At 42.1% G+C, this 14,349-nt stretch overlaps 1 protein-coding gene across 8 annotated transcripts in view; it reads right to left on the reverse strand.

Moving 5' to 3' along the window:
* LOC106570261 (receptor-type tyrosine-protein phosphatase U) overlaps positions 1-14,349 on the reverse strand; it is a 326,028-nt gene that overhangs the window by 211,163 nt on the left and 100,516 nt on the right. For all 8 annotated transcript variants that reach the window (XM_014142386.3, XM_014142381.3, XM_014142384.3 and 5 more), the window contains exon 2: positions 4,170-4,298. In XM_014142386.3, the coding sequence (XP_013997861.1) occupies positions 4,170-4,298 (129 nt within the window). The remainder of the gene's footprint in view (positions 1-4,169; positions 4,299-14,349) is intronic.

A 14,349-nucleotide genomic window follows, 5' to 3' on the forward strand; every position in this document is an offset into this window, starting at 1 on the left:
ATGTTCATGGTTCAGGTCCAATTCCTAGATATCCAAGAGAGGCTGGGAGAGGTGAAAGCTTAGGGTACTAGCTTTGTTCTTTTGATTTGATTAGACTTATTTCATTCATGCTTGCAGTTGACAAGACTGAATTATGCAGAATTTAGTTACATTTGTACAATCCTTAAAAAACACAAGATACTTCATTCAAAGAATGCTAGCTAACAAGAAATGACCGTTTATTTTCTCATTTTCTCCTACCCCTGATGGACACAGACCATTTTAGTTATTTGTTTCCAGTGTCTATCATTCAATGTGCTTTAGACAGATAAGAACTGAGCCTTCCTTTGAGTTTCACTTGACAATTTATCTTCACTTTCTAACAGGAAGAGGTCTCGACTCCCCAGCCATATCCATCTCTCACTCGACCTCAAATCTCCCAAAGTGTTTGGACTATGTCTAGGCCTCTAGTCTCTTTGCACACATCTCCCTCCCTTCCCTCTTTTTTTATCTGTTTCATTTCCATTTCTTCCCCTCTTCAGTTCATGCTCTGGTCCTAGTTTAATTAGGACTTACTGAAGCAGTCTAGATATACACAGACCAAAGACACAAGGTAAATGTCTTTGCCCAGCCTCGACTCTCCACAGAGTCTGATAAGCAGCAAGTAAAGCTCTGTCTTCTGTGAAATATCCTCTCCTCCGGAGATTCTGATCAAACTGACCAGTAAGACTCCCACTTCCTCTGAAAACAAAAGCGATATGATTAATTAACTACGCAATATTTTGCCAGTAGTTTTTGGCACTACATGCTATACAAGGGGGAACATATGGAAATAACAAGTAATAGCCTAATTTCAAAAGATTTTACTCTTCAACCAGTGCTGGCACCAAACATCAAATATTCTCAAGCAGCAAAAAACATACAATTCTCCCTAACATCCTAATACTGCTAATTAAATCCTGTTATTAGAACAAATTGTTTGTCCTTGTTAGGATTGGTAATTTCATCATTAAAGGTCCAACAACAACACCAGGAAAAAGAGATGCCTTTAGCGTAAATGCAATAGAATAACCTCTGAACACGGATGTTTGAGGATGCGTCCCATAATGGCACCCTATTCCCTTTTTGCGCACTACCCATAGGGTTCTGGTCAAAAGCAGTGCGCTATAAAGAGAAAAGGTTGCCATTTGGGACACACCTTTACTACATCTATACTTCAAAGACAACATAGCGGTGGAACATGGGGATGCAAATGAGGCAAGGAGTCGTGTTATGTTCGAACAGGGAGTAAGAGCACTCTGGTAATGTGCCATTTAAATGCAAAGAGCCATTCTGCTACAGCTAGTTAGTTTTTGTACTCTCGAGTCAGTGATCATCAAAGCCGGTGAAGTGCAGGGAATGTCCTGCCTTCAAACTGCTACTATAGAGGTGGGGAGGGGGGAGAGAGGGCCCAGGTGACTTCACCCCGTGCTCGCCGTTGGAAGTCCTGCTAAGAGATGAGTGTCGTGTTTCATTTGAACTCTGAGAGGAAAGTTGTAAACAAAGATCCTCACTAGCCTTGCTAGGCCCTCGCAAAACTTTGCTGAGTAGTGTGTATGTTGGACGAGGGCTAGTGTGACTTCTGCCACATGGCAGAAACGCACATACACGGCTTAGTCTAATATAAGTCTTCACCCTATTGTGACACTGTAGCTTACTGCCACCATCACTGGTCTCACTCTCCACATATCATGTCAGAGGACAAAATGTCTGTCTTATCACTGTCCACATGTTAGGTATGGGTCCTGAATCACACACGATGATGCAATACTCTTTCAATACCAAGATAACATGACAGTTTCCTGTCATTTCCTACATAAACAAATACAGACACCCATTACAAAAGTCTTCAGCCGCATTTCTAGACCTGCATTAAGATGCTGTGAGTTGACCTGAGAGAATGGGGAGAGGCCAAAAACATTTCAGGAGGAAATGGTGGCCCAATTCAATATGCATTGATTCTGTTTCTATGTTGTATATTTTTATCCAAACAATTTATGCAAAAATCCTCAGTTTTAAAGGGTATGACGCCTCTGAAGAGAGGTATGGAGGGGACTGTAAGGTCCCCTATCGTCCACATCTGGAATCACAGCTATACTCTCCCTCTCTTCCTTCCTCCCTCCCTCCAGTGTTTCCACACCATTGGTATTCTGGTGGTCTCTGGGTCTGTGATCTATATTATTGATCTGCTGCGGTGTCCGATAGATAAACTAAGCTGTTGTCTCAATAAGAGTCTCTTTAGCGGCTCTGGAGGAATTTAAACCCTTAGAAAGTTATTGGGTTAGAGATGTGCTTACCCAATGGGTAAGTCTATAGATTGTTTATGCGGCGGAATGGTGCATAAAGCATCAACATGTTCCCTTGGTTTTATGTTGATATATTTCAAGAGAAATACAAAGATATTTTCATGAAATATAACAACCAGGATTGGGATTGACTTTTCTCACAGAGAAAACATAGAAAACATCACTAGATCATTTTATGGGCTAGTGAGTAATGCCAGGAAATGGCCGTAATGAATGACGTACACGGATTTTTGAATGACGTGCATTGATTGTCAAGTTCAAGTTGACATTGAAATGGATGCCAACTGTTACACACAGAAAATGTATAAATAAATTCACTCTCACAAAGCAGCTTGAATAATTGTCTAAAAGATTGTCTGTTTATGAAGTGATCTTAGCCTGTGTGCTGTGGGTTTGATAGCTACTGCCTCAAGTAGTCCAAACAATAGGTACTTAGCATGGAAAACCCTCAACAGAGTAGTGCATTTCATATAGTCTTTATTTCTCATCCCTGAGAGGGAGTGTCTGTGATGATGAATAAAGACATGACTGAAGCAGTCCACTTCAACGTTTTAAAGACACACACGCACACACTCCACTTCAATCCCACATTTACCCCATCTGAAGACCTCCTCTAACAGATGAAAGATAGAAAATGAGGGGAAAAAGGAAGCTAAAAAGGTTTCTGCTACTGGCCCCTGAGGAACACCAGGAAGTGTAATCAGCAGTGTGACCCAATCAGCAGTGACCCATGGCCAATCAGCCAATCCCAGGGAGGAAGTTCATTAACTAACCCCGTTTTGCCTCCGGAGCGGAGAGATGTGTGTGTGTGTGTGTGCCCAGAACAGCGGAACAAGTGTTTGATAACACAGCAGATGCATTATGCAGAATCCGGATGCTCTGCAGGGCCCTTTTCCTGCACACGCACACACCCATGAACAGCAGTCACAGTTCACCTGTGTTAGTGAATATCCCGTCAATACATGCGGCGCCCGTACATGGACAGTTTCTCTGAGGCTTGGAGAAGCTCACACACCATTTCCCTCAATGGTGGCAGGAAGCTTTAAATAAACATGCAGGTTGTATGTGTGTGCAGCAAATATGGGCACGGAATAAGGCTTGGGTTCCCAGAGTGTGTTTGTGTTTGTAAAAAGGCTATTTTAGGGTTAGGGGTTAGATTTAGGGTTACAATTAGGGTTAGGGAAAATAGGATTTTGAATGGGAATCAATTGCTTGGTCCCCACAAGATAATAAAGTGTGTGTGTGTGTGTGTTGTGTGTGTGTGTGTGTGTGTGTGTGTGTGTGTGTGTGTGTGTGTGTGTGTGTGTGTGTGTGGAACGAGGCTTGGCCCCCTGCTGGAGCATGACTAACTTACCTACCTAGAAAAACAGTGATAAAGCACATGCAGAGAGACCACCTGGTGGTGTGGGGATGATGGAAACAGACTCTGAGCTAATGGAAATGCTGGGCCTGTTTTACTTCCCTCCTGTTTCATACACAGCAGGCTGCTGAGGGGAGGACGGCTCATTATAATGGTTGGAATGGAGTGAATGGAATGGTATCAAACACATGAAAACCATTTAATCCATTCCAGCCATTACTATGAGCCCGTCCTCCCCAATTAACATTCCACCAACCTCCTGTGGTTTCAAAACCTAGATAGCATACTAACTTAGGCTCAAATCAACACAACAACTGATAGCATACTAACTTAGGCTCAAAACAAAAGTTCTGTGAAGTTTGCATTTGGACAATGGGATAGAGTTTTTGGGACCCTTTGCTGAAATGTACATCAGAAATGATGTTCATTAGATGAAGATGAAGACCTAGGGTTATAAACTACATTGGAACCGTGTTGAGATTTACCTCGTAGCAGGTCTGGGGTGCTGTGTGGCCAGTTGTATGTCCTCATCAGCTGCCAGTCAAAGTCGTCCTCCTGTCCCTGCTTGTACTCACACAGTCCAGGGTCAGAGTCTTCGTCAAAGGTACAGCCAGCTGTAGAGGGGAAATGGTGGTTAGAAGGCATCAATAGTGAATAAATAAACCAACTTACAACTCAAACAGCCGTTGTGGGTCAAAGTCTATTCCCCTGCTCTTCAAGCAAAAAGAACATGCATAAATACATTTAAAAAAATATATATATTTCTGAGTTTGTCTGTTTTTGTTTGAGAACCACTTTTTTTAAGGCATCAATGAAATGACAAAGAAAATCCATACCTCATATCTTTTCTTTGTTCTTTGGGAAGCGCAAGAGAAATTTACTCTCAAAGACTTAGAATAAATAATGAGCTCTATTAGAGGGACAACAGCAGCAGCACTGCCACTATGGGCACTCAGGACCAAACTCATACATCATCACAGGCAGACTATAAATGCCTACATAAAAAAACTTTACACTCGTCCCTAAAAGCTTTATTTTCTGTCCAAATAACATTTAATAGTTGTAATCTAGGTGGCATTGCAGCATGGCGACAGGGTCTGGCTGAGTATACCTCTCCAGTCCTTCTGTCCATTTCCCCCTGGGGAATCTATGGTCTGCATTCCAAATGGCACCATATTCCCTACAGTATATTGTGCACTACCTTTGACCAGGGCCCATAAGGCACTATATAGGGAATAGGGTTCCATTTGAGACAGAGCCATGGTCATTTTGCCCCATTAGCCCTTTGGTGTGAAAATAGCAGGCCAGCTACAGGTCACTGAGATAGGGCTGGGATGACAGGCGGGGGTGGTGGTGCCAGGGTAGGGAGGTAGTGGCACTAGCACACATCTGATGAGGATGGGGGAGGGTGTGTGTTTGGGAGGGGGGGGGGGGGCTCTCAACCAGACAGGGAGTCAAGGTGACCTTTACCACCCTGTCAAGCTCATCATCCCAGTTCATAGTACCCTCTCTCAGCTCTCATCACACCAACCACAGGCTTTAAAGCCAACAGCTACACAAAAACCCAGAACAAGATGGTCCTAAATGAAAGACAATCGCTAAATGTTGCATATCTCCTATGTCAAAATGGACCATACATAACATAACATGATACACTGTACACAGGGAAGTTTGTTGATAAGGTGAATAGACTAAAGTAGTACTACTCAGGTTGCTATGGTACCAGTGGAGAGCCACAGTTTTGGCCCTTGGATTGAGTTGGACTGGACCAGTGAGAGTAGCAGGAGTGGACCCCTGGTGGTTGGTGGGCAAGCAGAAGAAATGCATATTCACTTCACATAAAGTCCAGTTTACTTCCACAGGCACAGTACCCTGTTGCACGCACGCATGCACGCACGCACGCACGCACGCACGCACGCACGCACGCACACACGCACACACACACACACACACACACACACACACACACACACACACACACACACACACACACACACACACCTGTCACAGCTCTCCATTAACTCAAATAGCCCTGGTGTGGAAGGCAGGCCAAACGGCCTTTACTTTAACTCCAACAGTCCACAGTTTAGTGTATATCCCAGGACCGTCTGGGCTAAGTGATCATATTAATCCTTAGCAGGAGCAGAGCACTGAACAGGACTCGTGTTAAAGAGTCACTGACTCCATGCCAGGCTCTGCTTAAAAGCATCCCACCTGGCTGGCCGGAAAACAAACACACACACACACACGCCTGTCGCCCGCTGTTCTCTTTTGTGTTTTGTTTGGGAAATCCATCTGTTTTCTTTCTTAATGTAGACTAACTTTTGTCCTGTTTGAAACAGCAGGCAGAAGGCATTCCCTTTGCAATAAACCACCAAGATACTTTTTCTTATTTTCTTCAGGGCTAGACGTGTCAGCTAATTTGCGGACTACTTTCCACTTTTCCTTCCTGCTGACTAAGTAGCATCAACCCCCCTTCTTCCTCATCCCCTTCTCCATAGTCCGATCTTCTCCTCATCTCCTCTTCCCTCCACCTCCTGAAGCGAGCTGTGTGTTTCCGGGTGTGTAAGCAGATCACAGATTAAATTGCCTGTTCGTGTCTGAGGGCTGGCTGTTGTGCAAGCTATCCACTGAGTAGAGGAGAGAAGAGAGGATACTAGGTGAAAAGGGCCATTATCAGGGGATATCTTTATGCATTCGGAAAGTATTCAGACTCCTTCAATTCAGACCCCTTCAATACAGTCTTATTCTAAAATGGATGACAAATGTTTTATCCTCATAAATCTACACACAATACTCCATAATGACAAAGTGAAAAGTTGACACACCTACTCATTCAAGGGTTTTTCTTTATTTTACTATTTTCTACACTGTAGAATAATAGCAAAGACATTAAACGATGAACTAACACATATAGAATCATGTAGCAACCAAAAAAATAGAGATTCTTCAAAGTAGCCACCCTTTATCTTGATGACAGCTTTGCACACTGTTGGCATTCTCTCAACCAGCTTCACCTGGAATGTTTTTCCAACGGTCTTGAAGGAGTTTCCACATATGCTGAGCACTTGTTGGCTGCTTATCCTTCTTCCTGCGGTCCAACTCAACCCAAACCATCTCAATTTGGTTGAGGTCGGGTGATTGTGGAGGCCAGGTCATCTGATACATCACTCTCCTTTTTGGAGTTGTGTTTTGGGTCATTGTCCTGTAGAAAAACAAATGATAGTCCCACTAAGCCCAAACCAGATGGGATGGCGTATCACTGTAGAATGCTGTGGTAGCCATGCTGGTTATGTGTGCCTTGAATTCTAAATAAATCACGGATAGTGTCACCAGCAAAGCACCCCACATCATCACACCTCCTCCTCCATGCTTCACGGTGGGAACCACACATGCGGAGATCATCCGTTCACCTACTCTGCATCTTACAAAAACACGGCGGTTGGAACCAAAATCTCAAATTTGGACTCATCAGACCAAAAGGACAGATTTCCACCGGTCTAATATCCATGTTCGTGTTTCTTGGCCCAAGCAAGTTTCTTCTTCTTATTTGTGTCCTTTAGTAGTGGTTTCTTTTCAGGATTTTCGACCATGAAGGCTTGATTCACGCAGTCTCCTCTGAACAGTTGATGTTGAGATGTGTCTGTTACTTGAACAGTGAAGCATGTATTTGGACTGCAATTTCTGAGGCTGGTAACTGTAATGAACCTATCCTCTGCAGCAGAGGTAACTCTGGGTCTTCCTTTCCTGTGGCGGTCCTCATGAGAGCCAGTTTCATCATAGCGCTTGATGGTTTTTGCTACTGTGCTTGAAGAAACTTTCAAAGTTCTTGAAATGTTTCTTACTGACAGACCTTCATGTCTTAAAGTAATGATGGACTGTCATTTCTCTTTGCTTATTTGAGCTGTTCTTGCCATAATATGGACTTGGTCTTTTACCAAATAGGGCTATCTTCTGTATACCACCCCTACCTTGTCACAACACAACTGATTGGCTCAAACGCATTAAGGAAGAAAGAAATTCTACAAATTAACTTTTAACATGGCACACCTGTTAATTGAAATGCATTCCAGGTGACAACCTCATAAAGCTGGTTGAGAGAATGCCAAGACTGCGCAAAACTGTCATCAAGGCAAAGGGTGGCTACTTTGAAGAATCTCAAATATAAAATATACTTTGATTTGTTTAACACTTTTTTGGTTACAACATGATTCCATATGTGTTATTTCATAGTTTGTCTTCACTATTATTCTACTATGTAGAAAATAGTAAAAATAAAGGGAAACCCTAGAATGAGTAGGTGTGTCCAAACTTTTGACTGTTACTGTAAGTATTCAAACCCTTTGCTATGAGACTCGAAATTGAGCTCAGATGCATCCCGTTTCCATTGATCATCCTTGATGTTTCTACAACTTGATTGAGTCCAACTGTGAAAAATTCAATTGATTGGACATGATTTGGAAAGGCACACCTGTCTATATAAGGACCCACATTTGACAGTGCATGTCAGAGCAAATACAAAGCCATGAGGTCGAAGGAGTTGTTCGTAGAGCTCCGAGACAGGATTATGTTGAGGCACGGATCTGAGGAAGGATACCAAAACATTTCAGCAGCCTTGAATGTCCACAAGAACATAGTGGCCACCATCATACTTAAATGGAAGAAGTTTGGAACAACCAAGACTCTTCCTAGAGCTGGCCGCCCAGACAAACTGAGCAATCAAGAACCCAATGATCACTCTGACAGAGCTCCAGAATTCCTCTGTGGAAATGGGAGAACCTTCCAAAAGGACAACCATCTCTGCAGCACTCCACCAAATCAGGCCTTTATGGTAGAGTGGCCATACGGAAGCCACTCCTCAGTAAAAGGCACATGAAAGGCCGCTTGGAGGTTACTAAAAGGTACCTAAAGGACTCTCAGACCAGGACAAACAAGATTCTCTGGTCTGATGAAACCAAGATTGAACTCTTTGGCCTGAATGCCAAGTGTCACATCTGGAGGATACCAGGCACCGCACATCACCTGGCCAATACCATCCCTATGGTGAAGCATGGTGGTGGCAGCATCATGGTGGAGTGATGTTTAACAGCGGCAGGAACTGAGAGATTAGTCATAATCGAGGGAAAGATAAATGGAGCAAAGTACAGAGAGATCCTTGATAAAAACCTGCTCCAGAGTGCTCAGGACTTCAGACTGGAGCAAAGGTTCACATTCCAACAGGACGACCCTAAGCACACAGTCAAGACAACACAGGAAGGGCTTCAGGACAAGTCTCTCAATGTCCTTGAGCGGCCCAGCCAGAGCCTGGACTTAAAATCCGATCGAACATCTCTGGAGAGACCGTAAAATAGCTGTGCAGCGATGCTGCCCATCCAACCTGACAGAGCTTGAGAATATCTGCAGAGATGAATGCGAGAAACTCCCCAAATACCAGTGTGCAAAGCTCGTAGCGTCATACCTAAGAAGACTGAAGGCTGTAATAGCTGCAAGTGGTGCTTCAACAAAGTACTGAGTTAAGGGTCTGAATACTCATCTAAATGTGATATCTGTTTTTTATTTTTAATAAATGTGTGAAAATGTTTTTTTTTTAAACTGTTTTTGCTTTGTCATTATGGGGTATTGTGTGTAGATGAGAAAAAAATACACTAATTAATACATTTTAGAATAAGGTTGTAAAGTAGGAAAATGTGGAAAAAGTGAAAGGGTCTGAATACTTTCCAAATGCACTGTACGTGTTTCCAGATATCTGAAATGTTCTTAGATATAAGGAACAGACATGCTCCAGATACCCATGTCCTTTATTTCATATACAGAGCTAAAATATTCTCCGTAATGGGACAGTTTCTATACAGTATGCATCGAATCCGGACCTCAGAAATCTCCCTCCCACCAAATGAGTCCAGGGAGATATCTGGGGTGAGATACGTTTAAGACACACACCTGATGCTCATGCACCTAGAATATTCTAACGCCGGAAATGATAAGTGTCAACATGCTGACATATCTAAGCCTTTATACTTAGGCATGAACGAATCCAAATATTTTCTGAAAAGTATCATATCTGTAGTCATTACCTGATCATTTAAGTATCAGTATAAAAAACTAAATTCGAAAGCTAACCTTAGACGATATGAAATATTCATCCTCGTATGTCTGATCAAAAATGGGCTAAAACCTACTCATGAAATGTCAAATAATTTGACCTATTCGGGTGCTGAAAATCATTGTGCTTCTTCACATAAAGGTGACATATCTGAGCATACATTTGCACTATATTCAGTGGTAGGCACAAGACATGGAAAGGCAAACATCGTAATATTTCATCAAGGTTGCTATTTCCAAAGCACTGCTCTATTTCTTTCTTTTTTAAATGCAGCAGAGCAAATCCAGAGCTCCAATCACAACACGTTTTCTGTAAAGATGCAAACGTAAGCCAATCTTTGCTAAAAATGTATTTTATTTATTTATTTAACAGAAAATAAAACTTGCACCACCGCAATAGCCCTGCTTGCCATGTTTGTTATGGACGATGGGTGCAGATTGGGTCGTCAGCAGCGGCCTCTTGCACTCCAAACCCATCGTGGTGGTAGTGTTGGTCTGTGATCTACTCCAAATTGTCAACACATAAATCTAGCTAGCTAGCCCTACTGGCTGATGGCCAAATTAACCAACATTCTTGATTCCAGTTACTAAGATAAATAAAACATCGCAAATTAGCGTTAACTTCTTTGAGGTATTTTCTTAACAGCTTCTCACTTCTTTGTTTTTCTGGTTGTCAATTCGAGCACACAGCTTTTAATTTACACAGTAATTTGATTTGTGGCGCCAAAATGCAATAATGACAGTTGGAACTCCACAGCACAAAATACGTGATTATTGTTGCTAGGCTACCAGTGCTTTTAGCTTGCGGTTTTGTGCACCTTTATCCAGAGGGAATACAGAAATTATAAAACTGTCTGAAAGAATGACATGGCTTTAATATTTGTCAAATGATTATCTCCTCAAAACTTAAATAAGCATCAGAAATGTTCCTTATTTATTATATCAAAATGCATATCAAGATCCTATGGACCTCAGTCAAGAGCATATGCATTGTAATTTTTTTTTTTTTAAATACAGAAAATAAGATGTCCACGTAGGCCTATCTCAGGATATCTAATGAGTAAATATCTGTCCGTACAATGTATAATACCTGGAGGGAATCCCAAAAATAATTGGACATTAAATAAAAATATGGATTTCATATTTATCAAATTATTGTGCATGTGCTAAAAACTCATAAATGCATCAGATATCGTCCTAATTTTCAGCATATCAAAAAGCATATCAAGGTCTGGATATGGACATCAGCCAAGAAAAGCATATCTGGAATCAATATAGCTTCATGTCTTGAATTTGCTGAGCCATCACAGATATGTGATGGATACAGTCAGTATTTGTCAACATGAAGAGAGAAAATAGGATGTCACATACAGTATCTCAGGATATTGAATGAGTTCATATGCGGCCATAGGAAATGTCCATGTGTGATATTCGGAGTAATCCCAATATCATATATGTCTAAAAGACATCTGGATTCAGAATTTGTCAGGATATCCATTGGAAATGGTCTGTATTCTCTAGAATATCAAAAACGTATCATGTGAAGATATCCCCTGATATGGAACCTTTTCGCCCAGTGGGAGAGGAGAAGTTGAGATGAAGAGGAGGAAGGGCTTAGCCTTATACGAAGTTTATCCTCGCTTGGTTTCAGGAAGTAAATGTCACCATCATCAGATACGTTCCACTGATTTCCCTCATTAAGATTCATCCTTCCATTGCTCCTCTACTTCACACACACACAAGCACACACACCAACACACACACACCTCTCAGTGCCCAAATGAGCTTCTCAGGCAAGGGGAGGCCTAGCCCATGTAATTATAAAAGTAATGTACATTAATTTGTGTGTATCTAGGGTGTGTGTGCATGAGTGCGGGCGGGCGTGCCTGTGTGTGCCTGTGTGAATGCACGCCCGTAATTCAATTTGGTATTTTATTAGGATCCCCATTAGACCATTACAAAAGCAGCAGCTACTCCTCCTGGGGTCCACACAAAACATGACAAAATACAGAACATCAATAGACAAGAACATCAAGGACAGAACTACATAAATTGTTTTTAAAGGCAAACGTAGCCTACATATCAATGCATACACACTAACTATCTAGGTCAAATAGGGGAGAGGAGCTGTTAATCATTCACATGAACAAAATTAGAAACTGTCATTTCCTCAAAAAATTTACGGTGGAAAGGCTTGTAAGAATGAATAAATGATAAATGTGTGTTTACTAAGAACAACAAAAACAGACCCGACGCAGAGCACTTTCTGACGTTTAAACTGTCCAGAGACAACACAGGAACCAAAGTGCCATTCTCTTTCCATGTAGCAGCTGTTAGTCTTTAGCTAACTGCTTTTAATTGCTGAGATGGCACACCGCCACACGCATGCCCACACACACACACACACACACACACACACACACACACACACACACACACACACACACACACACACACACACACACACACACACACACACACACACACACACACACACACAGATCAGGCTCCAGAGCAACTTGTGGTGTTGTAGACATACAGATAGAATACATTAAATGACACAACGATGGGGCTATCTTTTACATCGGAGGAAAGGGCCCTGCCATGCCAGATAGGGCTTCTTTGTATTATATGCTAGCCAGGTCCTAGCTGTCCTCCTCCTGTAATACTGTTTCACCTACTATAGCTTCCCCCCCCCCCCCCCCCCCCCCCCGCAAACACACACACACAGTTTCCTGCCAACAGTTTATAATCCTGTTAAAATAACTCTTTAAAAAAACTTTATTAAAGAGAGAAAGCCTCTGAAGTTGAATCCCATCAAACCAGTGAGTTTTGAGTAGAGGGGATAAAATGGGCTGTGTTTGTAAGCCATTTAAAAAGATGCTCGGGCCATTGACTGGGCTAATATCTTATACTGGGAGGCTTTGAGTTTAACTCCAGCCCATTAGTAGTCTTTAAAAGGGATCGAAGTCTTGTACTGGGCTGTGTGTGTGTGTGTGTGTGTGTGTGTGTGTGTGTGTGTGTGTGTGTGTGTGTGTGTGGAGACCGTAATTCTCCCTAGTGGAGCATTCTGTCTGTTTGCCAGTTGGCAAAAAGGCCACAGAGAGAGATACAGTCCCTTGTAAAAGTATCCATACCCCTTTAATTGTAACTTTTTGTCAACAATGAACACAAAATACTATGTAATGTCAAAGTGTAACTTTTTTGTAATTTTTTTTTGTTGTTGATTAAAATTAATGAAATACCTAAAATATAGCCATAGTGGAGGTCAATACATGTTAGAAAACCCATTGGCAGCGATTACAGCTGTTAGTCTTCTTGGGTAAGTCTCCAAGAGCTTTACACACCTGGATTGTCCAATATTAGCCCATTTTTCTAGCCCATTATAATTCTTCATGCTCTGTGAAGATGTTGGGGATCATGGCTAGACCACAAGTGTTGACATAGATTTTCTACATTTTTGTTCAAGACACATTTTTCATTTCATTTATTGTCATCACCCCATAGGACATTAGGTCACACCGACGGACAACACACATTATGCAGAACATAATTAAGGACACCTTCAGAAGTTTCTGACCACAGTAAAAATGCTACTAAACATCAGTTCTAAACATCAGTAATGGATCCGTATTAAAGGATTTGAAGTGTACTCATTCCAATTACAGGGATTCAAAAGAGTCCTGTATTGTTACATTTTTAATCACTACCTCAATGAATCAGGAGTGGATAATATGTGTGAATGCTGCCTTCCTTGGATGTGGTAGCCGTTTCTCAGGCTCCCTCTCTGGAATCAAACCCTGATTCTCCATTACACGTGGTCTCCATGGTCAGCACAGAAACTACCATCGAAAGTCGATTGTGCAGACATTCGAATAAGACGCCACTTCCACCACGAAGGGTCACCCAAGAGCACCCTGTATGGGGGTTTTGGGTCTGATAAATGTGCGTGTCCCTGACGTTCAGCACTTGTTGGCATATCTTAGCTCTAGAATTGTCACAGTTATCCAAGTAACGTTGGAGTGATCAAAGGAACCATAACTGACCTAATGAGCCATTCGCAGTTTCACTGTAAATGCCTTGTGTATTTGGACTGCATTACTTAATTTTTAGGACAAGAATATGGCAGAATCGACCAGGTAGAAACAGTCTCCAAAAGAGGCACGGCTTATGTGGGGCCCTCCAATCACGTATGCCAATTGGTCAGGAGGAGGGACAAAGGGGATGGATGGTCTAACGCAGGGAGTGAGAACCAGGAATGGGCGCACCACAGCCAGCCCCCAATATCTGCCTGCACCATCACTAGAGCCAGGTAAAATAACTAGAGCCTTCCCAGTGGGCAGAGACAGACCCAGAGGTTGCAGGAACAATGTTCACATGCCGAGAGTGAGAAACCACCATCTTCATGTCACACCAACGGGAAAAAGCTGTCACACTGTTGGACACATACGCATTCAATATGATTTCAACAACATGTTTACATTGCTTTTTATATTTCAATAATAATAAAAAAAGTTTGGACATACATACTCAGGATTTATTAAAATTTTTACTACTTTCTAC

This window comes from Salmo salar, chromosome 14 (genome assembly GCF_965601325.2).
Source record: "Salmo salar chromosome 14, fSalSal1, whole genome shotgun sequence".
NCBI classification, from domain to species: domain Eukaryota; kingdom Metazoa; phylum Chordata; class Actinopteri; order Salmoniformes; family Salmonidae; genus Salmo; species Salmo salar.